The sequence below is a fragment of the Belonocnema kinseyi genome, chromosome 7 (genome assembly GCF_010883055.1).
Source record: "Belonocnema kinseyi isolate 2016_QV_RU_SX_M_011 chromosome 7, B_treatae_v1, whole genome shotgun sequence".
Classification (NCBI taxonomy): domain Eukaryota; kingdom Metazoa; phylum Arthropoda; class Insecta; order Hymenoptera; family Cynipidae; genus Belonocnema; species Belonocnema kinseyi.
This window is the reverse complement of record NC_046663.1, coordinates 87,509,103-87,532,894: the sequence shown is the minus strand read 5'-3', so window position 1 is coordinate 87,532,894 and position 23,792 is coordinate 87,509,103. Positions and strand designations below refer to the sequence as shown.

Below are 23,792 nucleotides of genomic sequence, written 5' to 3'. Positions count from 1 at the left end.
CAAAATTATTTTTAAAAAACAATTAAAACGAAGGTGCCAAGCGCTTATCTAACCATCCAATTCGTTTACATTTCAATGAGGCATAAAATTAATTTTGTTTTTTTAAAGGAGTCATCATGGGAGTCATCAACCTTTTATAAGGGGCGTTCTAAATGAAAAAAAAAAATGAAAAAAATAGATAAACAGACGCCAGAAGAAGACTGAAATGAAGACCTCTTGGAAGTGGTAGGGTGACCTAATCGCACGAAGTCATGACTTTCGGACCATCGACTGGGCATAAAACCAACTGAGTAAACTCAGTTCACTCAGTTTTCTCGCGAGCTCTCGTAGTGATCGTATCGACTGTCTCAGTGTCTTCAAAACTAACTTTGTTGTGTTTTGATAACAATTTGAATCAAGAATCCTCATTTAGAACCAAAAACAGTTTGGGAATTCGTGATCGGGGAAAAAAGTGAGAATCGCGAATATCAGTGTAAATTGATTTCAAAAGAAGAAAAGTCAAAGATGAAAATGAGGCTCTCTTCTTTTGCTGTCTCGTTTCTGGGACTGTGTCTCGTTTCCAGAATCTCAGGATCTGCTATCCCCATCTGGGAATATCTCACAAGGGATGAAAAAGTAAGAAGTGTTTTTAAAAAAATATTCAAGTTTAATTGGAAAATGAATGTCTTTGTTTATAAATTAAAATGTGATTAATTTTAAGAGAAATTAATTTTCCTTTCTACTTCAAAAGTAGATCACTGACTCTGATAATAACCACTTTTTCAAATTCAAGATCCAAATTACTGTTCTTTGCAAGTCTGGCTTTCACCAAACAATCGAGTGCATTCGTTTACCATGCTTAAGAATTATGACACAAACTACAATGAAGTTGTAAATTTACTAAACAATTTAGTCAGAGAAGTGGAAAATTGTTTTTTTTGTTATATTAAATGTATGATTAAGGGATGTTAATAACAATTTAAATTCAAATAAGAATATATAAAAACTTTTTAAACTATAATTTATAATTTAAAAAACTAAAATCCGAAGGGATAAATTAAAGCTCAAAAGAAAAAATCATGAAAACAAGTTTTCGATTATCGTATTTAAAATTTAATTTTTTAAATGTTCTAAATAAAAAATATACAAAATATTCAGAATAAAACAATATCCTAAATCTTTGAAATGTTAAAAAAAATTTTTAATGTGATTATTAAACTAGCTAAAAGGTAAGTGACTGCTACTCGAGTGTACAGAGTTATTTGCTGCCTTATGAGCTGAAGTTCAAGAACACTATGCCTTCTAGGAGAAAACAGAATTAGTCCTTAAGTGGAAATAAATGTCCATTTACAACCTCCTTTTTAAAACCTAATAAAATTTTATTCTTATTGCCACTTTTTATTTTCGTTTAAATTGTAAATTGTTTAGTTTTTATTTTTGACTTGAAAATTATAAGAAGTAAACAATATTTGTATTTATTTAAAAAACAATAAACCTACTTGCATACATCTTTTTCCGCGCTAATTATTATTGAACGTCACTTTCTCTCAATATCCGGAATAAAAATAAAGAGACATTACCGACTTTGTCCCAATTTGCTGACACTGGTGAATTTGGGTCAAATTGGTTTTCTTTTGTCACGAACACCTAATTTCCTGCTTGAAAAGCCACAGAAAAATCCGCTGAAAAAAAATCTTTCTCAAAACTTGAAATATAAAAATAAAGCACTATAATATGTAGTCTTCTAATTAATTTACTTTACAATATACAGAAAGCAGCAAATAAAAATGTAAATATAAACTAAAAAGATCAACAAAAATATCTAACACGCAGTTTTATCTAATTCTTGTTCCTCAATTAAGCAAGTCATTATCGAATCAGTAAAATGCTATCTTGAATCAAACGACTTCATTTTTTTGTAGCAAAGTAAAAGGTGAAGCAGCAATAAAAACCATCCTTATGGTTATAAAGTATTTAAAATTATTTTTAAATAAAATGCTATACGATTCTCAAAATGATTCCTAGCGTTAAATTAATTTTAGTTCTCGCTTCTCATCCAGTGGAAAATTAGCAATTTAATGAATTAATTTGGTTAATTAGAAATCCAACCGTGTCTAGACGCCTTGCTCAATATTAAAATATCGAGATTGGAATTTCAGATTTTTTAAGCGTGGGTGAAAGTAATTTAGAAACTCATGGTACGTGCCTCTTGATTTTGAACGCACTCATTGATACAGATTTTGCAAAGGCATTGCAATAATGTCACGTTTTCGAAGATTTATTGTGAAAAGTTATTGCAATGCGATACGACACGAATTTATAATCAGAGACCAAAAGTTTCAAAAGAATAATATATTATTTTCATGTTCATTCTCTTATTTTAAAGAGGGTCGACATTTTTCTCATACTTATTATCTTTCGCTGAGAATGATTAATTTATGTTGAAAATAGTTTAAACTTCAAGCTGGTTTTTTTTAATATTGTAAAAATACAACATTTATTTAAAGAATCGTTTGCCTAAGTTTGTTTATTTTTTTTTAGATGAGTCACTTGTACAAGATCTTTAGTCAACAGGTTGAAAAATACTGTTCTCGTTCTTCATTGCCAGACTGCAACAAAAATTTCTTAGTGACTGGTATGCAAAAACTGGCCAGCATAAGCAACGATCGTTTGGATCTATTGGACCCTTATCAACGAGATTCTGAAGATATGAGTAAGTTTTTTTTTCAATTTCAGAATATAGTAATTTTTTATTAAAATTAAACTTTTGGAATCCATTTTCTAATATTTCATTTTTTTTTCAGTTTGGCGAGCTTTGGCAGGAGGAAGTAGAAGAAACGAGCAAGAAGTCGAGGAGCGTTATTCTGGCCTTCCAGGTAAATATGTTTATTTTTGTTGCACTCGATTTCAAGGAAAAATTGTCTTTACAGGAAGAAACTGGATTATAATTTCCACGATCAAGGAGAAATAAAAAATAAATCTAAGCGCTTGGGAGAAATTTTCCGCATTCTTTAATCTTGTTCTTAATTACGCGGTATTCATTTTTTTCATACTTGAATGAATCGCGGAATTAACCTTATTTAGACTGAAAATCTGGAATTTCTTTCCAGCAACTTAAGTAAGAACGAAAATAAAATTATGCGAAAATTGACCAAATCCAGGTTTTGTATAATTTGAATTCAGGCACATTTGAAAGTAAAAAATTTGCTATTAAAACCTGTTCACAATTTATCATTTAAAACATTTTATATTAAATAATTACTAAATAAAATTGTTGAAATTCGACTTATTAATTTTTAAATGCAAGTTTTCAGTCTGAAGCTTTAAATTTAATTCGAAATTTAAATCCATTTAGATTTTCATTATTTTGAACAATTTTTCATGTTAAGCGTTCAAAGTTAAAAAATTTCCAAGATTAAATAACAGTTGAGAATTGACTGTTCTGAATTGTAGTTGTGATTTTAAATATCTTAAAAAAGGAGCGATAACAAGTGGGATAAAATCGAAGCCTGCGGATCAGTGAAAAAGTCTGTTCAGCAAAAAATGAAAGTACTAACACTTAGTGAATTGAATGAAAGATTTAAAAAAAATTGAATGAAGTGATGTACTGGAATTTTTCCCCGGGTAAAATTTGCCAATCATCCAGGATTGTAGAAGGTAATTAATGACGTGAAGGTCGGATAAAAGATTGATTAATGACCGGAGGTCTCCAATTTGTAAGAACCAATTGTCTGACGTGTCTTTGTGAGAAAACCTATCGATGATAATAAGAAATAATTCGATCTCGGTGATTCATACGGATATCCGAAAGCTAGGTGAGTTTCATCGAGGTCAACTTTTCTCAACGTATCTCTTCAAGAAACGTGGCTTTCACATTTTCTCTATGGCCCATTTCCATCTGGAGACGATGCATGAGTACCAAGTGCAAACACAATTTGCATCTCAAATTTTCGCAAATTTTAAAAGAATGTAAATCCAGTAAAAAGACTTGGAAGTCCCAAGATCTTGAAATTTTAAATTAATATGGGAAAACCGGTTACGAAAGAGAATGAAAAGAAATCCGAGCCAAGTAAACACGTCTAATTATTACTCCTCTTTGATTTATTGCGAACCGAGTGAAAAAAAAATATATATATAGAAATTGAGTCCAACGCGCCAAAGAATTTTCCTGAGGAACTGGTTCCGGGATAAGAATTATGAGAATAAGTTTTTAGATTGTGGATGATTATATTCAGTACTTGTTGACGTTTGAGTAATAATAAAAGACTCGTTATTGAGATTGCGGAAAAGAGAATCACGATTCTTGATTTTTTCAGTCGCGATTGAAATAGGCAGTAAATCTTATATTTTTTCTAATTCCTTACCTTTTCTGCGTCTTTGAGGCATTTTGATACCACAAACTTTTCTTTTTCGAAAGTATGGAAACTCGCTCGACCGTTTGAATTTACACGTGTATCCGGTCGTCCATGAAATCTTAAGAGAAATTTTCTCCTTTGGTTAATTTATCCTTTTTAAATCTCCAATGAGCATTTCTCTTGGAATGCATCAGGTGTATGCTTTCAGAATTTTGAAATAAAAACTGAAGAGTCCACAAGCCAAAGAAAATAAACAGAAATTATTTCTAAAAATAAACTGGGATAAGAAATACATTTAAGGAAGGTTGAAATATTGCGGAGTTATTTTAAGCTTGAGGACTGAAATAAATCCCGATCAGAAAATAAAACAAAATACATTTCTTCTCCCTTGGAGGCAGCGGAGTTGAGAGAGGATTGAAAAGAGAGAAAAATAAATACACTTGGCCTGTATGCATGGCTCCTGCGAATGTGCGATCAAGATCAAAATACAGTAATGCTCATAGAGGAAAATAAATTTAATTTATACTTATTGTGAGATATGACCTTTTATTATTTTTTGTATTGGAATTGAATGTAGGATGTTGAACCGGGATTACTCGATACTCGTGAAATCATTGAACTGACGGAAGTAGGAAGAGTTCTTTAAGGAGCGTGTAGGCCGTTGAATTAACACCAGTCTCCTGCGTGGTTTGCTCAACAACCAGAAAAATGTTAATAGCATCCTTTCCGGTACATGAATCCTTGAGGCTTCTTCAAAATGTCCTTTGGATTTCAATAAAAGCCTTTTTGATTTATGCGAGGGTCGTTGCTCGAGAGTGCTAAAATATTGGTTATTTTCTTATTTTGAAATTGATCGACAAAATCTGCAAGTTTAATTATTCAGATTTGATAGTATCGTAAACTTGATCAAATCAAAATATTTCAAAAGCTAATATATTCAGATTCGATTAAGATTACTAATTTGCAAATCGCAGGAGTCGAATACAACCTTGAAATTTCTTTCTTTTTCCGTTTCAGATTATACCGAAAGTGGCAATGAATTGGCAGAAGAATCAGCACGAGTTGAGGACTACATTCGTCCAGCAGATCATCCAGGTCCTTTCCTCGTTGGTCCCATGGTCTTCCGGGTGATGCCAGACGGTCGTCCAGTTCCTGGCGACAGCCAAGGTCCCCTTCCCAAGGACGAAGACATCGACGAACTCAGATATCCTCATGTTCCTTCAATCCAGGAAATCGAAACAAAAACCAATAGTCGCTTCTTTAAAAAACCAGGGCAACCCTTCAACAACGCCCTCGGTTCGCCCCTACACGAACGTCGCCCACTGCCCTCCTACCGTTTCTACATCAGAGGTCGTCCCTACAATCACCCCCTTCGCGAACGAAGTTTCTCCGGAATTTCCCGCGAAATGCGCTACTATTAAAAGGACTGAGTAATTCGCATTGGCTGTGAACGAGAGCGAAATCAGGTGAAGCTTCGAGTGTGAAGCTGTGTCGCTGAGCGGATGTGAAGCTCTAATTGTAGTAATTCGATAAGATTGACGATTGGTCGGCCAGTGAACTCTGCAGACTTCCGCTGCAAGATACATTATTTTCATTGAAAGATAAAACAGTTTTTTCCGGCCGTACGAAGTCGAGTTGGCTGTTCGATCATGAAACCTAGAAATAAGCTACACAAGTCTCATTTCTATTTATTTAATAAGGCTCATCTCTATTTATTTAATTCTTCATGCCACTTTCTAATCCTCGAGACTCGAGACGCGGACTTGACATGACAAACGTTCAACCGTACTGACTTGAAAAAGGACCGAATTTTTACGAGCTATGTAAATAGAGGTAGAATCGAGGCAGAATCGAGGCAGAATCGAGGCTCATTCTCTAAAATATAAATTGACATCTGCTTTTGACTTTATTGGAGATTGCACCTTCCATTTAATGGTATCGAACTTTGAGGGATTGGCATTTTTATGACTTGAAGATTTGGAGGTTGCGTTAGTCGTTGTGAAATAAATGTTTTCGGGACGTGCAATCTGTATAAATTAGCTAGTATGATCTTGTGATAAATTAAGACTAAGACGCTATCGTGTGAATAGAAGTTCACACTTTTCGTATGTCATATTGATAATAGCGATTTAAGAATTTTAGGGTTTGCCTCCTGGCTGTCGTGATGTGACCCAGCCGTATTATTAATTTTAGACTCGAGATTAAGATTGTAAATACGGAATTAGTTCGGAGAACGATAATGTGTTTGTATTAATCTTGTAAATTGTCTTCTGCGAAGCAAGGTTTGCCTTAGTTTTTAAAGAAATATATAAACAATTTTGAAAAAAAAAGTTTTTGTTTATTTTCACCTAAAAGTGCTGGGTAAGTTACTTAGTTCCAGATACGTTACCAGGGTGGCCGTTTTAATCATAGAAAAAAAATTCCCGGTTTTTTCCCCGTTCGCTAACATTTTTCATGATTAATGAACATACAAAATTCGAACTCTAAAGTTAAAATGTTTCCATTTGAAGTTATAAAAACTGAGCTGCAAATCATTTCCAGCAATTCTAAGTTAGAAATATAAAAAATTTAACAATTACATTTTTATTATAAAATGAACACTTCTTAAATTAGAAGTTAAATTATTTTGATTTTAAATAGCTAGAAATCCTTAACAAGCTTCAAAATATTGAAACATCTACGTGTTTATATGTATTCAAATTTAAAATTATTTTTGACATTTTTTCAGAACTCCTAAACACAAAGATTTTCAAATATTTCAAAGATTCCTAAACATGTAAAAATATTGCGGAAGACTCCGCAAGAATTTAAAAATATTTTAAGGATTTCACAAAGATTAAAAAAATTTTACAGAGATTTCTAACACTTCAGAAGATTTTGCAATGTTTTCAGAAAGATTTCACAAAAAGTTAAGATTACAAAATATTTCAAAAATATTTAAGAAATTTGAAAAGGTTTCAAACACTTCGAGAATTTTATAAAAATGTCCAAAGATTCCAAAACATTTCCAGAAGATTCCGCAAGAACTTCAAAAGATTTGAGATTTCAAATATTTCAGAAGATTTTTGCAATTATTTCAGAAAGATTTCAGAAAGATTTCAGAAAAATTAAAAAAAATACATAATATTTAACAGATATGAAACAAATTTCAAAGATTTCACAAAGATTTCAAAATACTTCATAAGATTCCGCAAAGGTATCAAACATTTAAACAGATTTTAAAAAATACACAGAGATTTTAAAGATTTCAGATTCAAAAACATTTCAAAATATTTTGCAATTATTTCAAACAAATTCACAAAACTTACAAATAATTTCAAAAAAATTAAAAAGATTTCAAACATTTCAATGATTTCAAAAAGATTACAAAAATTTCAGCAAGATTCAAATATTTCAATGATTTTACAAAGAGTTTAAAGATTTCACAGAGATTAAAAATATTTTAAAATATTACAAAAAATTTCTAAATATTTTGCAATGACTTCAGAGATTAAAAAAAAATGCAAAGATTCTTTCCATTTGAAGTAATAAAAACTGAACTGCAAATAATTTTAGGAAATTTTAAGCCAGAAATATTAAAAATTGAACAATAATATTTTTGTTATAAACTGAACACTTCCCAAAGCAAAAGTTAAAGTATTTTGTTTTTAAATAGTTTAAAAATTCTTAAGAAATCTTTAAAATGCTATTTCAAAATCTTAAAACATCTACATGCTGTTTTACATTTATTCAAATTTTAAATTGTCTTGGACATTTTTTTAGAACTTCTAAGCAACTTTTAAAATGATTCGAATTCTTCCTAGATTTTTTTAAATCCTGAAAAATAAAGAATATTTCCTTAAAGTCTTCAATATTCAGTTTTGACAATTTTGGAAATCTTTTTAAATATTCTATGAAAATTAATTTTTCAAAATCAAGTTATTTTCAATTTTCCTCAGAATCTTAAGAATTTTTTTTTCATTCATTTGATGAAATCTTTCACAATTCTTAAGAATCCTCTGATTTTCTTTATTTGAAACCTACCTACGCAAATCTATATTTTTGTTTTAAATCAAGCCGGGGACCTACTCGAATTTTTTCTATAAATAATAATAGGGGTATCAGTATTGATTATACATCAAAATTCGAGAATCTTACTTGCAAATTAAATATTTTTAAATAGAAAAATTAAAATTGTAACGCTTAAAGTTTAGTTTTGAATATCTTCTTCATAATTACTGATTATAAATGAATAGTCTCAAATTTCTAAATATTAAGCAGCTGTTCTTTTTATTGATTACAAAATTTTAAAGTTTCAAATTTTACACTAAAACAATATTTTAAAATTAACATAAGTCTAAATATGAATATATTGTTTTGAAGTAATAAAAATTGGCAATAGTTTATAAAGTTTCAATCGGGCGTTTACATTTGTTTAACTACTAAGACTTTCCAATAGAAAAAGTTTAATCTTTAACTTCAAAATCTGGAAATTCTTAAATTTTGAACTGATTTCGAAACATCTTGTAAAATCAATTACTATTCCCTTTTTAATCCTTAATTTACAGTTTAATTCTAAAACTCATTATAATGTATATTCACAGTTGATTAACTAAAAAAGTTTTTAATCCAAAATTGTTAATTTCAAACGCTTCTAATTTTTAATGTTTATAAAACTGCATTTCAAAATTTTAAAATAAAAAATGTACGCTTAAAAATTAAAGTCTAAATTGGAAAATGTTTAGGTGAAAGATTTTCGAATTAAGCATTAGAAACTGAATGGTAACATGATTAAAAAATATAACAATTTAACTAATTATCTAGAAAACTGTTGAAATAAAATTTGGATTCATTTTTTTCTCTGAAAATTTGTAAAATTTTCGGTAAAAAAATAAATTCTCTGGCATTTCCCTCTACTAGATAAAGTAACTTTAAGTTGAATGAAAAGTTACTTTTTTCACTTCCTTAATTTTATAACTTAAAAAACAAAATAATTAAGATCATTTAACCAAAAAGATGAACTTTCTAAAAAATAGTTAAATTTCGAACAAAAAAAGTTGATTTTCAATCTCATAGTTGAATTTCTTTCTGAAAAAGAACGAATTTGAAACAAAAGTAGTTAAATTTTCAACCAAAGAAATCAATTTTCAACTAAAATTACGAATCTTACCAAGATACTGATTTTTTTGAATAAGTAGTTACACTTTTAACTGAATAGTTAAATTTTCAACCAAAAGACACATTTTCAGCAACATAGCAGAACCCTCCACAGAATTTTTTTTTCTGAAAAAGGTAATTTATCAAACAAAAACAAAAAATACTTCAAGAAAAGTTTAATTTTCATTAAAAAAAAATTAATTATTAACGAAAAATATAATAGTTGATGTTATTTCTACAAAAAAAGATTTTAATTTTAAAGCAAATACAGTTGAATTCAACCACAAAATCCTCAGTAAAATCAGATTAATTTTTTAACCAAAATTGTTGAAATGTCAACAAAAAGAAATGAGATTTTTATGAATTTTCAATAGATTTTACTTTTTGACTAAAGTGGATTATTTTTCAACGAAAAATTTAATATTTGATATTATTTCAACCAAAAAAAGATTTTAATTTGAAATGAAAGACAGCTGAATTCAATAAAAAAGGATGAATTTTCGAGAGAAAGTTCCTAGATCCACAAATGAATCAAAATAATTTTCTACAAAATTAATTGAATTTTCAACATCAAAAGGAGATTTTTTACCAAAAGAGATACATTTTTAAACGAAAAAGCCGAATTTTGAAACAAGAAAGAAAAAAATTCCATTAAATTGACAAATTTTCAAGCCTAAAAGATGAATTTGTTACAAAACAGTTGAATTTTCAAATGGAAAATTCGAATTTTAAACAACAACAAAAATTACTTTTTAACCAAATAGTTAAATTTTTAATAGAATACATGAATTTTCAACCACGTAGTTGCATTTTCAGCCAAAATATATGAATTCTCAACGAAAAATGTACTAGTTGATATTATTTCAACTAAAAAAGGTTTTAATTTTGAAATCAATTGCAGCTGAATCCAACCAAAAGACGAATTTAGACAAAAATAGCTGAATGATCAACGAAAGGAGATTAATTTTCCACCTATAACTGACCCATCAACCTCTCTCAATAGCAGATATATAAAAAACACAAAGTAACTTTAAAGAAACTAAAATTAAAGTTCAAAGTTATTGCAAAAGTCATAAATACTCTAAGCTACAAGTTACTTTTTTAAAATAGTAAAAAAGTTACCCTAATTGTTACAAATCTCGTAACTTATCAGAATATTTAAATTATTCTTCGTATTCTAAGAGTAAAAATAAATGAAAAATGAATTGAGCGTGTAGAATTAGATTGAAATACATTTAATAGAAAGGGAAGACGAGATTTTCTCCCGGCTTCGGTACATAACACATGTTTATATTAATATTATTAACGTACTGTACCATGACAGGTTTAACACGAATCAATGGCTGAATTCGTGAACTGATACAAATCTCGAATTGAATTCTAACACGAACGTTTGTACAATGTTGCAGTCGATTGCGTCTTTGAAATTTAATTTGTTACCTCGCGGTATGCAAATTATCTAGTATCTAGACTAGTTTTTTAGCCTCGAAGAAACTCTTGAGATGTTTCATTTGCCATGCACCCATGATCAAGAGGACAGCAGTTTGGGAAAGGGACCACCACAGAACACGTCGATTGGTACTCTCTGAAGTCTGACGGAATCTCTCCTCTCGATACTGAAATTAAACATTTTTTTTTAAACAAACCACCTGGTGAAAAATTGTTAAAAAAAAACAACTAAAACCATTTTGATCAGGAATCTACAAATAAATACAACAACAAAAATCATCAAAATTACGAGAAAGTAAAACTTTTTTTCTATTATTGGGAGGAATTTGGTAGTTTATCATATGACCGAATCCATTTCAAATCAGCCGAGTTCTTCGCTTGAAGTCGCAGAATCTCTCGGGGGGAAAATATGTTGTTTTTCAGAGGAAATTAGTCAGTGCGTATTTCTGCGATTTGAGAGAAAACTTTTTTTTACGAAGTTATGCGTATTTGAATTTTTTCCCCTTGTTTTTCAAAAAAACCAATTTTTCGTACACTTATATAACCTTTGACTTGATCGATGTATTTAAGATTTCTGTTCATATCTCGAAAATATTTAAAAGTAACAAAATTTCGGTGGTTTTCTGCAAATATTAATAGTCGATTTTCTCAAAAAGCCCACTCATATTTTTTGCCAATTTTTAATGAATTTGTTTTGAAGAATTTTTTCTCAGAAAATCGAACCTTCGCACTTTTCTTGCAAAGAGGACAGATACGAAAAATTGTTAACTAAATAGTTTGCACAGTTAAAACAGTTCTATAAACAGTTTTTTGGTCATTTAAGATATCTTGCACCATTTAAAAAAATATCAAAATTCATTTTCCATAAACAAAAAAATTCTCTGGAAAAAAATAGTTTAGCCCGCATAAAATGTTTAGAATATCTTTTTTATATAAACAAAAATTTGTAAAAAAGATTTCTTTAAATATGGGGTTTGCCCATTTCATAGAAATTTCCCATCTATTTTTAGATCTTGAATTTGTTTTTCAAATTTTATATATAAATCGACAATTAAATTTCGAAAATCTCTTAATACATTTTTTCTGTCATCTGTCATAGTTTAATGAATCTTAAATGTCGAGGGTTTCTATCGATTTAATTTTTACTGTTAGTACTCTTACTTCTGTGTCAAGTCAAGAGAATTTTTTTGTTTGTGAAAATTAAATTTGGTTATTTTTCTCGGAATTGATGCAAAATATCATAAATAAGTGAAAGAACTTTTTTAAACAGTGCAAATTATTTTCTTAACATCCATAGGATAGTACAAATTCAACGAAAAAACCGAAAAAAGATTTTAAATCTTTTTTAAATTATCTAGCGGACTTCGAAAGAAGGCGATAAACTACTCTAATCTGGAAAGAAATCTAAAATACCTCGATCAGGTCAAAAGTTATATAAGTTTAAAGAAAAAATTTGGATTTTTTTTTAAAACAAGAGAAAAAATTCAAATACGCATAGATTTGTAACATTTTTTTCTCACAAGTAGCAAAAATACGTATTTCCGAAATTTCTCTAAAAAACGAACATATTTTGTCTCCGTGAGATTCTGCGACTTCAAGTGTAGTAGAACGTGCCTTATTTGAAATCGATTTGGTCTAATATTGTTGTATCGTATTGTCGTTTACAATTTCTACAAGAATTTCCAAAAAAGTACAACCAAAAAAATTTCAATCTACAAGAATCTACAGGAATTTACAAGTTTCGCAGTCAAAAAGTTTTTCTTTTTCGATCTTGGATGACAAATATTTAGAATATTGTAACGAGATAATTTTAAATTAAGATGTGCATATGATCGCCATTACAAAAAAAGGCTTCTATTTTATAATTTTAAAGGAATGCTAGAATTTAAAAACACAATAATAAATAATCATTATTAAACAACGAAAAATCTTAGTTTTTATCTTCAAATATATTATAGAAATCGATTGGACACCATATATATCATTAAAAATTAATTAATTGCAATTGGCTCAATATTTCAAGCCATAGAAATTAACTTATACATTCAAATTTGTTTTTAAATCTTTTAAAACATTTCCTTAAATATATATTTTAATCATTTAACCCTTTGCGGGATGGTGGGAATACCGTATTCCCACCTTTTTTCATGTCATTTTTTGCGATTTAAGAGTGGATTTATTGGATTTTACACAGTTTTTTTAAATTTCATGGTCGCAGGATGATAGAAAATTGAAATTTTTATGCGAAGGGTCTAAATTTTTAAACTAATTTGTTAATACTTATAAAAAAAGATGAAAAAAGCCTTTTTTGTTGAAAAAATTCATTTTTGAAAAAACTGTCCATTATATCCTTATGAAAATAGGTGGTTAAGGGGTTTTGGGGTCAGTGATCACGAATATGAACTCATATATTGGAAATTTAAAATGGTGGATCCAAGATGGCGCCCGAAACTTGGAATATTTTTGGATTTTTTTCTGAAAATTGGTATACAGAGGTTTTCGGGGTCGCTGATCACGATCTGAAATCAGACTTCGAAAATCCAAAACGACGGACAAAATATGGCGGTCAAAATAATAAAGTTTTCCGGATTAAAAAAAAAAAATAGTGTACAAGGATTTTTGGAGTCACTGATCACGAATCTGAATTTAGATTTTGAAAATTTAGAAAATTGGTACTAATCCATGTTTTAGGTGAGTAGGTGTATATTTTTCCAAACCTCAATATTCTAAATATTTGTCATTTTCAATAGAGATTCAAGATCGCGATCCCCTGCCTGTGCCAACTTTCAAAAAACAATTAAGCAATATTTTGAATTTTGGCCCGCCATTTTGAATGTTCAAAATCTAAGTTCAGATTCGTGATCAGAGATATCAAAAACCCCTGTACACCAATTTTCAAAATAAAAAATTCCAAATTTTAGCCGTCATATTGGATCCGCCATTTTGAATTTTAAAAATCTGAGTTCGAGTTCGGGATTAGCGAATCCAAAAAACCCCTGTATACCAATTCTAAAAAAAATCCAAAAATATTCCAAATTTATGCCGCCATATTGGATCCACCATTTTGAATTTTCTAAATCTGAGTTCAGATTCGTGATCAGTGATCTCAAAAACCCCCGTATACCAATTTTCAGAAAAAAATATGTCAAATGTTAGCCGCCATATTGGACACGCCATTTTAAATTTTCAAAATCTGAGTTCAGATTCGTAATCAGCGACCCCAAAAACCTCTATGTACCGATTTTCATGAAAACTCGTTTCCCTGAAAAATGTATGCCGGAAAGGGTTAAAATTGTTCCAGGAATCTAATGAAAAAATGAATTTTTAGTGTTTCTAAGGAATATTGGTTAAAAAAATCTACCTTTTGAAACCTTGAAAATGTTTTAAAAATTATTTTGCATTCATTTCAAAACTTCAAAATACATTTTAAAGTTACTCGATTTTTTCCAAATTAATAATTGTTTAATTGTTATGTGATTATATAAAATTGTTGCTTTAAATATTTTTAAATATTCTCTTAAAATTATGATAAATGAAAACAATAATTGAAACTTCTAATAATTTCTAGTTTCTAAAAATATACGTAATTTATTATAATCCATCGCTTTTTTATTAATGCAACTGTGATGACTGCTGGACATCTCGGTAAAATTTGAATGTACAAGAAATGTTGCATAACTGAAATTGTTGCTAGATCTGTGATTTATTGTAATACCAAAAGTTCTTGGTGAAAATGTAATCTTTTTTTTTAATTGTAGTTTCTCGTAGAAACTGATATATGTATGCCCTACAAAAAAAAAAAAATAAAATAAAATAAAAAAAAACGCTGATTCGAATTTTATTATTATATTATCAAATAATTTTGAACTAGAAAGTTGCATTTTTAACAATGCAAAAAATTGAATCAATTTGTTTATTTTTATAACATTAAAGACGAAATTTCAACAAAACAGTTGAATTTTCGACAAAAAAAAAGGAATTGAATTATTAACAGAAACAAATGAATTTTTAACCAGGCAGTTGCCTTTTTAAACCAAACAACATGAATGTTCGAAAAAAGAAATATTCAATAAAATCGTAAAATTTTTAATGAAACAAAATTTTTTAGTCTAGAAAGAAAAAAATGCAATCAAATTGTTTAGATTTTAAACCAGAAATATAAACTTAAAAAAAAACGGTTAAATTTTTAACAGAAAAGTTAATCTTCAACCGAAAAAGGTTTATTTTCAACCAGACATTTGTATTTTTAGCCAAACCAGATGAAATGCCTACAAAAAGAAATTAATAAAAAAAAAGAAATGTTCAACAAAATCGTAAAATTTTTAATGAAACAAAATTTTTTAGTCCAGAAAGAAAAAAAATTAATCAAATTGTTTAGTTTTAAGCCAAAAAGATAAAATTTCCAGAAAACAGTTCAATTAAAAAAAAAAAAGTTAAATTTTCAACCGAAACAAATTAATTTTTAACCAGGCAGTTGGCTTTTTAAACCAAACAAGATGAAATTTCGACAAAAAGAAATTAATTTAAAAAAGAAATGTTAAAAATTTTTTTAATGAAACAACATTTTTTACCTCAGAAAAAAATGCAATAAAATTGTTTAGAGTTCAAGTCAGAAATACAAACTTAAAAAACCCCGGTTAACTATTAAACCAAATAGTTCATTTTCAACCAAAACAGGCTAATTTTTAACCAACCATTTGCATTTTTAGCCAAACCAGATGCAATTACTACAAAAATAAATTAACTAAGACAAAAAATGTTTCAATTTTTTAGTTAAGAAAGATAAAACTTGAATCAAAAAACAAAACAAAAAAGTGAATTTTCAAGCGAAACAGATTATTTTTCAACAAGATAGTTGCATTTTTTCTCATAAAGGTTGAAATTTCCACAAAAATAAATTCATTTTCAAAAAAGAAAAAAAAATTTCATTCGTTTCAATGAAAAAAATTGTATTCATGAAAGAAAAAAAATGGAATAAAATTGTTTATTTTAAAAGCCAAAAACACGTATTTTCAGCAAAAAAAAGTTCGTTTTCAATCGAAACAAATATAATTTTGAGCAGACAGTTGCATTTTCAGCCAAACCAGATGAAATTTCAGACAAAAAAAAAATACGTTAGAAAAAGGAATGTTTAACAAAATATTAAATTTTTTGCCAAGAAAGAAAAAAACTTGCATCAAATGTTTAGATTTGAAGCCAGAAAGACAATCTTGAAAAAAAGTTTAAATTATCAACAAAAAAGATCATTTTCAATCGAAACACAAAGCAAAAAAGAAAGCTCAGCAAAATCGTTAAATTTGTAATGAAACAAAATTGTTTAGCCAAGAAATAAAAAAAATTGAATAAAATTGTTTGCTCTTCAAACCCCGTGCAAGTCAACATAGAAAAATTGCCCCCCGCCCCCACCCCGGTAATTTATGGACGGGCTCTTAATTTATGCTTGAAATAAAATTGAATAAAATGATTACTCTTTGATAGCTCTGTTCCTTCGTGATTTGTTCCACTTGATCCATGAGTTGACGAATTCTGAGTTGGAGTTCCGAGAGTTTTTCCTTTTGGGCTACGTTAGCATAATCAATGGCGTGTTCTCCAACTTGAATGTCGAGGTGTACTCTCTGAAAAAATTACGGATTTACGAGTATTGAATATGACGATTTTTATGAAGTTAAATTTTTTTTTAATGTTCTCGAATTTATATTTTACCAATTGGGTGCCGCTGAACCAAGCAGTACTGTTTGAGTACAAGCAAATAACGTGCTCGCCGGGAGTGTGCGAAGTGAAAGAAATTCGACCCTCGGAACTATAGACTCTCGAAAGAATGGTTTTGTCATCAGGATCTCTTACTTCCACGTGCATTCCTATTCCCGGACTGCTTGGCATGAAGCCCTGGCTTCTTGGATCGTAAAGTTCAACTTTGTAGTTGACTGCAATAAATAATTTAAAGAAATATTTTTTATTCTTTTTCATATAATTTCTCATTATATTGCTTATCAACTGAGTTCAAAACAATATTTACTTTACGTAAAATGTACAGGATCGAAATTTTAATGGAACCGCTTTTTGCTAAAAATTAATCCGAATTTAATTCTCTAGTAAAAGTATTTTTTAAATCATTTATTAGATCTAATTTACGGAAAATACTACGAATATTGGAAAATTTTCCTAACCTATCAGCATTCATATGTTACCTTAAAAATCCACGTATACGAACAATGTTTAGAGAAGTTATTATTTTCAAAAAAAAAAACGACTCTACACGTTTATAACAAAGTAAAAATACACAAAAATATCAAATAAATGAAGATTTATACCTAAAATAGCCGTTTCATCTGGAATCTCTTCTATGAAACATTTACGCTCCGTTTCGCCAATGTGGAAGTAAAGTCCCGAAACATATTTAAACACTACACTAAGCACTACGAGAAAACTCAAAGGACTCCACATTTTCGTTTCCTCGGAGAAAGTTTTTTCGCGAACTATCAATACAAATTTAGAAATAATATTGCGGATAGAATGACTTCAAAACAGCCACACATGCCAATTCCCACGTCAGCTCAGCTCCGAAAAAGAAACCACGTCCACTGTGAACATAAGCAAATATTTACCAGCCGCTAGGTAGCGCAAACTGAACGAAATATTTACGAGCCTCTAGGTAACGCTCGCTGATATAGTCAAAGTTCCGCGAAAATTCAAATTTAATAAATGAACAATGCCTTTTTTTATTAAATTAATAATAAAACATTTTAGTTTATTCATGAAACTAATTTAAAATCTCAGTCATTCAGTTTAAAAAGAAAAAGTTTAATATTTAATTGACTGGTAATTTTTTCTTGGGGTATTCTGAATTTCACAAATATCGTTATTGTTGCTGAAAGAAAACGTTTCCAAGTTTTCAAAAGTTCTCTATTTTTTTCTTGACGAACACTAAGAAATGTCGTATTTTTTGCATAAAATTGCAACTATTTTGTCTAAAATTCGTCTTTTTGGTTTAAAAATCAGCAATTTCCTGTAAGTTTCTATTTTTATTTTTTGACTGCAAAATCATTTTGTAAAAAATTCAACCATTTTGTGACCATTTCGTCTTCTTCATTGAAGCCCAGTGCTTTTGATTTAAAATATTTATCTTTTTTGGTAGAAATTCAAGTACTCGGTCAAAAGATCAAATATCTAGATATGTTTGATTTAAAATTTCTCTTTTTTAGTCGAAACCTCAATAATTTGCTTGAAAATTCCTCTCTTGTAGTAAAAAATCAACCAACTTCGTTTAAAATGTATGTTTTTGGTTAAAAATTCAATGAAATGTTTAAAATTACAACTTTTCAGGTAAAGAATCATTATTCCAGTTTTAACTATTCGATTTTTGGTTTAAAATTTCTTTTTTTTTTAGTTAAAAATTCATTTCTTAATTTGAAAATTGAACTTTTTTGTTGAAAATTCGATTTTTTTGGTTGAAAATTAATTTTTCAATTGAAAATTTAACTGTTACATTGTTTATTGAAAAATTATTTTTTTTTTTGAAAATTTATTTTTGTAGTTCACAATTAACCTATTTTGTTAAAAATTAGATTTTTTGGTTAAAAACTTATGTTTCTAAGTAAAAATGTACCTATTGCATTTTTCTTTAAATTCTTTTTTTAGTTGATAATTCATTTCTATAGTCTAAAGTTATCCTATTTGGTGATTTTTTTTTGTTTGAAAATTAATTAACTGAAAATTTAACTATTCCATTTTTGGTTGAAATTTTGCTCTTTTTTAGTTGAAAATTCATGTATTTTATTACACATTAGTCTCTTATTGTAAAAATTAATCTTGTTGGTTCAAAATTCATCTTTTGGGTTAAAAATTTAATCATAAGTTCGAAAAATTGCGTTTTCTTTCGGTAGAAAATTATTATTCTCATTTGAAAATTTAACTATTCCATTTTTGGTTTAAAATACATGTTAACAATATATTTATAAATATGTGTCAAAATACATTTCTTTACTTGAAAATAATTGAACTGCTTTGTTGAAAATTCAATTTTTAGTTGTTAAGAAATAATTTTTGTGACTGAAAATTTAACTATTCCATTTTCTGTTGCAAATTAATTTTTTTTTTGGTAAAAATTAATGGTTAAAGTTTAAAATGAACTGATCCTGTTAAATATATTTTATTGAAGATTCTTTTTTTGTTGTTGTGGTTAAACCATTTTTAACTGAAAATTATCTTTTCTTTTTTTGGTTGAAAATGTTTTTAATTTGTAAAATTCAGAACGACGAAAGAAAAATGGACCAGTCATTAAAATATTAAATTATTTATAATTATATATCATTATATGTTTATATTATTATATTAATTTGTATAAAAGAAAGAATTTTTCATTTATCGAATTTGAATTTTCGCGAAATTTGGACTATAACAGCTAGCGTCACCTAGTGGCTTTTAAGCTCCTCCATTTCAATCGACAATTGGTATTGTAGATAGATCACTGTGTAATTTGACGTATGAGCGAAGTGTCTCCAGTAATTTCAAGAATGGATCTTCTTCTGCTTCTGTCCCTTGCAGTGATTATTGTTGTTTTAATTGTTGGATTGACAGTATTGTCTCGCAAAGGTTCAAGTAAGTATTGTATTTTTTTAAAGTAAACTTTAAGCTAACACTTTTCTTATCCATTTTTTCTCGTGATACCTGTGATATTTCCCACAGTTCCTAACCTACAAAATTTCTGACAGCTGTTCTTAATCTTTTTTTTATACATATTTACATTATTTCTGGATTATGCGCTAAAAAATGATTATTATTCAAAATTATGCACCGAAATATTGAATTATGTGTTGCAAAAATAAAGAAAAGTTAAGACATAAAGATGCACTTTTCACAATCAAAAATATTAAAATTTCAGTATTTGAAACGCGAAGAAGATAAGTACACTAGGGTGGTTCTTAAGCCATTTGTATTGGTCGCCAAAGGAAGCCCCATATGTGACAAATTTGAACCTGACATAATATTGCGATTCCTTCATTCTTTTTAAAAGTTTTTTTCTTCATAAATAATCATTAAACGGTTATTTTCATTTGTTTCAACATTTGTTTTTTTTAGGTAAGCCGCGAAATGAACGTATTTTTGAGACGTTTTGAGTATTTGATCAATGATAGAAATAAAATTTTTGTTTTTAAATAATTGTACAATTATTTAAACAATACGTGTTTGTTCCAGTATATAGTTTACCTAAAAAACATGAGAAACATTTTATCTAACCAAATTTTTGACAGATTTTCATATTTTTAAGCACTAATTTATTTCCTAAGAATACTCTTAAGTGTTTAAACAATATTATTTTGTTCAAATATAATATAAATATAATTGTAAAATTATTGGAACAAATTATGTTATTGTTAGAATTTATTAAAGAAATCGTAAAATCTGAAATATACGTACACCTTGCGACTTCCAGAATGAAGAAAAGCAAGAATTATAATTTCTGGATTTGAGAATATAGAATTTTAAATTCTACATATGAGAAGTAATGAAGTTTAATTTAAATTCAGTTTCTAATTTAAAGTGAAAATACCAATTAAAAATTAAAAGCTTTTAAGTTTGCTCGTAATTCAAAGTTTAAAGCACTTACAAATTTACAAGAGTTCAGGTAATAGTAACTTTATTAGAATTTAATTAAACTCATTTTGTTTTAATTTTAGAAAAATCAAAAGTTGATCCACCAGTACAAGGACCTCCTGGTCAACGAGTTCGCCGAGTTGCGGGAGTGAGAAATGCTCGACAGCGAGTCCGAGGAAATGAACCTCAACCACAAGTCGATCATGCTCCGCAAAATAGATCCGATGACGAGGAAAACCTCGAGGGGGAGGAAAAAAGTGACCTCGCTGATGGAAAATTAGGGGCGAAGAAGAGGGCAAAATTGGAAGCAAAAGCTGAAAAGAAAGCTCAGAGGGAAATTCTAGATCGTGAGCGAGAGGATCGAAAAAAAAGGGAGCAAATACTTCAAGAGGAAAGAGATAAGCAGAGTGAAAAGGAACGCGAGGAAGAGAAACGAAAAGAGGAAGCTGAAAAGAAAGCCAGAGAGGAAAAAGAAAAACAAGAGTACGAGGAATATTTGAAAATGAAGGAGGCCTTTAGTGTTGAGGAGGAAGGCTTTGAGGAAAAGGACGAGGAAGAACAGAAGAATTTATTGCAGGATTTTATAGATTATATTAAACAGAATAAGGTTGTTATTTTGGAGGATCTCGCTGGTCATTTTTCGCTAAAAACAGCGAGTGTTATCGACAGAATTCATGATCTGCAGGCTAGTGGTACGTTGACTGGAGTCATTGATGATCGAGGAAAATTTATTTATATTTCGCAGGAAGAACTCGAAGCTGTCACGAAATTTGTTCGGCAACGAGGTCGAGTTAGTATTACTGAATTAGTTGAACATTCCAATCGATTGATTAATTTAAAACCTTGCAGTGCGGTAGAGGCTCAATAAAGTTTATTTTTACATTTAAATCATGTTTATTGATTTTTTTACTCTTCTGTTTGTTTTGGATATGAAATTTTAGTTACTGATTTCTTTAAATTTCGTTTCCGTTTTCTCCTCCTTTTATTTAAACTCTCTCTCCTCATTTTTCTTCTTTTCCTCTAGCTATTAAAATTTTCTTAAGGGCTTGTGATACTAAGAAAATTGTCGATTTTACAAGTTTTAGGTTCCCCCGGCTTTTTTTCTAGAATAATAAGTATTTTGTCTTAAAAATTTGGGAAATGATAGCGAACATGCTAACGGACGTCCCCACACACTTTTTTTGTAGGTTAATTCGAAAAAGTTTTGATTTAGCAAAATGTGATTAGGAGTTGCTTAGCGCTCAGAAATTAGTATCGACTTTTTCACAGGGACTGAGAGTAATAGTTTTTGCTCAGTTTGGGATTTATTCTCTGAACCGACGAAAAAGGGCCCGTTAGGTTTTACTCTTCTCAAGATCCGAAAATATTTACTGCAGGAAGAAAGTGATCCCATCCCGAGTGGACTTTGCCTCCTTCTCAATCACTCAGAAACGGATGGGTCGCGACAGCATCTGGTTAAGTTTGAATCCCGAGCAAAGCAGGTACAGAGGACCGGTCCTTTAGTTTGTGTACTGATCAGAACAAAGTACACGGGTTTCCATCTTTGAAAGATCGAAACCTCCAGAATTCTGGTAGGTTTTGCTCCCGATGGAAACTTAACCGAAGATATTTCAAATGATCCCGAAGAGAGCGATCTGCCATCCGAAAGAGTTAGGTTTTGAACCTACTTTCAGCTCTCTGGACTTATACTCTCTGTCTATGCAATATGATTGTAATCTCTGAGATTCTGTTTTTGAAATCAGAATAAAAGCTACTTTATAGTAATTTAGCAATTTCTCGCTAATTCCAAATTATATTATTCGCGGTTAAAACACAACTATATAATATAAACTATTATTTGATTATGAAACAATATTCAAGTAATTTATTAATCAATTAATAATATATGATTTATTAATAAATAGGTGAATTTGTGAATAATTAATGTTTAATTACAATTATAATTGAATAGAAATTTTTTGATATTGATATAAATATTGAAAAATATAAAATTAATAACATTCAGAATTTTATTTTTTAATTAATTACTGTTTGTTAGCGATTTTATCATTTCTTAAATTCTATGATTTGTTTAGATATTTTCAAATCTATTTTTTTTCTAAAATTCAATTTCTTAAACGATGTTATTTTTCAACCCCTTTTATTTGTTGAACAATTATTTAAGTTTGTTAAATATTTTATTTTTTTAAATAAATTTATTTTTGAAAAATTTAACTTATTAAACAATTTTTTTATATTTTGTTTTTAAAATATCTGATTTAGCAATTTCATTTATTATCATTGATTAAATAATAATTAATTAATTAAGGGAATACTAATAATTGATGATACAAGTATTCTAACTATAATTCAAATAAATTTGTTTGAAATTTAATTTTTAATTTTATGGTCCAAATATCTATAACTTTTATTTCAACAATTATTTTGTTCAAAATTTGTAATTAAAAAAAGAATTGATTTTCCTAATTGAATTCTTTAACCAATTCCAGTTTTCAAACATTTTTTTTTCAATATTTCATTTCTTATACCTTTTTGATTCTTCATCAATTTTATGGTTTAACCATTTTATGTTTTCTTTGAATTTATTTTTTCAACAATTTTCTTTTTTAATTAATCACTTTTTTTATCAATTGTATCATTTTCTTAAACTCTATTATGTGTTTAAATAATATTTTTGAAACTATTTCTTTTTTCCTGAAATTTAATTTCAAAAACTATTTTATTTTCTAAACAATTGTTAAAGTTTGCATAAATTTTATTTATTAAATAAATTTATTTTTGAAAAATTTAATTTTTCAAACAATTCATTAATTTTTTCAATATTTTAGTATTTAATATAATATAGACTAATATAATTTATTATCATTGCTTAAATAATAATTAATTAATTGAGAGAATAATAATACTCTATGATAAAAGTATTCTAATAAAAATTTACATAAATCTGAATTTATGAAAATAATAATAATTATTATTAATAATAATTATTAATAATAATTATTATACAACAATAATTCCAACTAGTGACTGTTTATCAAAATTCAAAAAATATTGTATGTGGTGCCATCCAGTAAAGTTTCGTTTCCAAAAGATGCATCAGAAACGACCCTAGAAGATTCAAATCCTATAGAGAGTCAGTAAGTTCGATTTTTCCAGTCTTTCGATCTTCTACTGATTCCATCCAGTGATCCCAGATCTGAAACGAGATGCGGTCCAATACTATGACAGGGCTATGTCCGTGTGAATATAGTAGGAGACGCTGTAAATGACTGAGTTGCG

General features: G+C 28.5%; 3 protein-coding genes across 3 annotated transcripts; 2 read left to right on the top strand and 1 right to left on the bottom strand.

The window, feature by feature from the left end:
* The first annotated feature begins 296 nt into the window (after positions 1 to 296).
* On the top strand, positions 297 to 6,639 carry LOC117176972 (rhythmically expressed gene 5 protein). The gene is made up of 4 exons (XM_033367405.1): positions 297 to 615; positions 2,521 to 2,692; positions 2,784 to 2,855; positions 5,352 to 6,639. The coding sequence occupies exons 1-4, from the start codon at positions 505 to 507 to the stop codon at positions 5,753 to 5,755; spliced, it is 759 nt and encodes a 252-aa protein (XP_033223296.1). The 5' UTR covers positions 297 to 504; the 3' UTR covers positions 5,756 to 6,639.
* Positions 6,640 to 10,689: 4,050 nt separating this feature from the next.
* Positions 10,690 to 17,504, bottom strand: LOC117177281 (transmembrane emp24 domain-containing protein eca-like). The gene is made up of 4 exons (XM_033367875.1): positions 17,231 to 17,504; positions 16,623 to 16,843; positions 16,388 to 16,534; positions 10,690 to 11,086 (listed from the first exon to the last, which is right to left on the bottom strand). Exons 1-4 carry the CDS (start codon positions 17,361 to 17,363, stop codon positions 10,937 to 10,939), a joined length of 651 nt encoding a protein of 216 aa, XP_033223766.1. The 5' UTR covers positions 17,364 to 17,504; the 3' UTR covers positions 10,690 to 10,936.
* A 1,879-nt stretch (positions 17,505 to 19,383) lies between these two features.
* LOC117177294 (DDRGK domain-containing protein 1) lies at positions 19,384 to 21,401 on the top strand. The gene is made up of 2 exons (XM_033367890.1): positions 19,384 to 19,517; positions 20,597 to 21,401. The coding sequence occupies exons 1-2, from the start codon at positions 19,403 to 19,405 to the stop codon at positions 21,379 to 21,381; spliced, it is 900 nt and encodes a 299-aa protein (XP_033223781.1). The 5' UTR covers positions 19,384 to 19,402; the 3' UTR covers positions 21,382 to 21,401.
* The last annotated feature ends 2,391 nt before the right edge of the window (positions 21,402 to 23,792 follow it).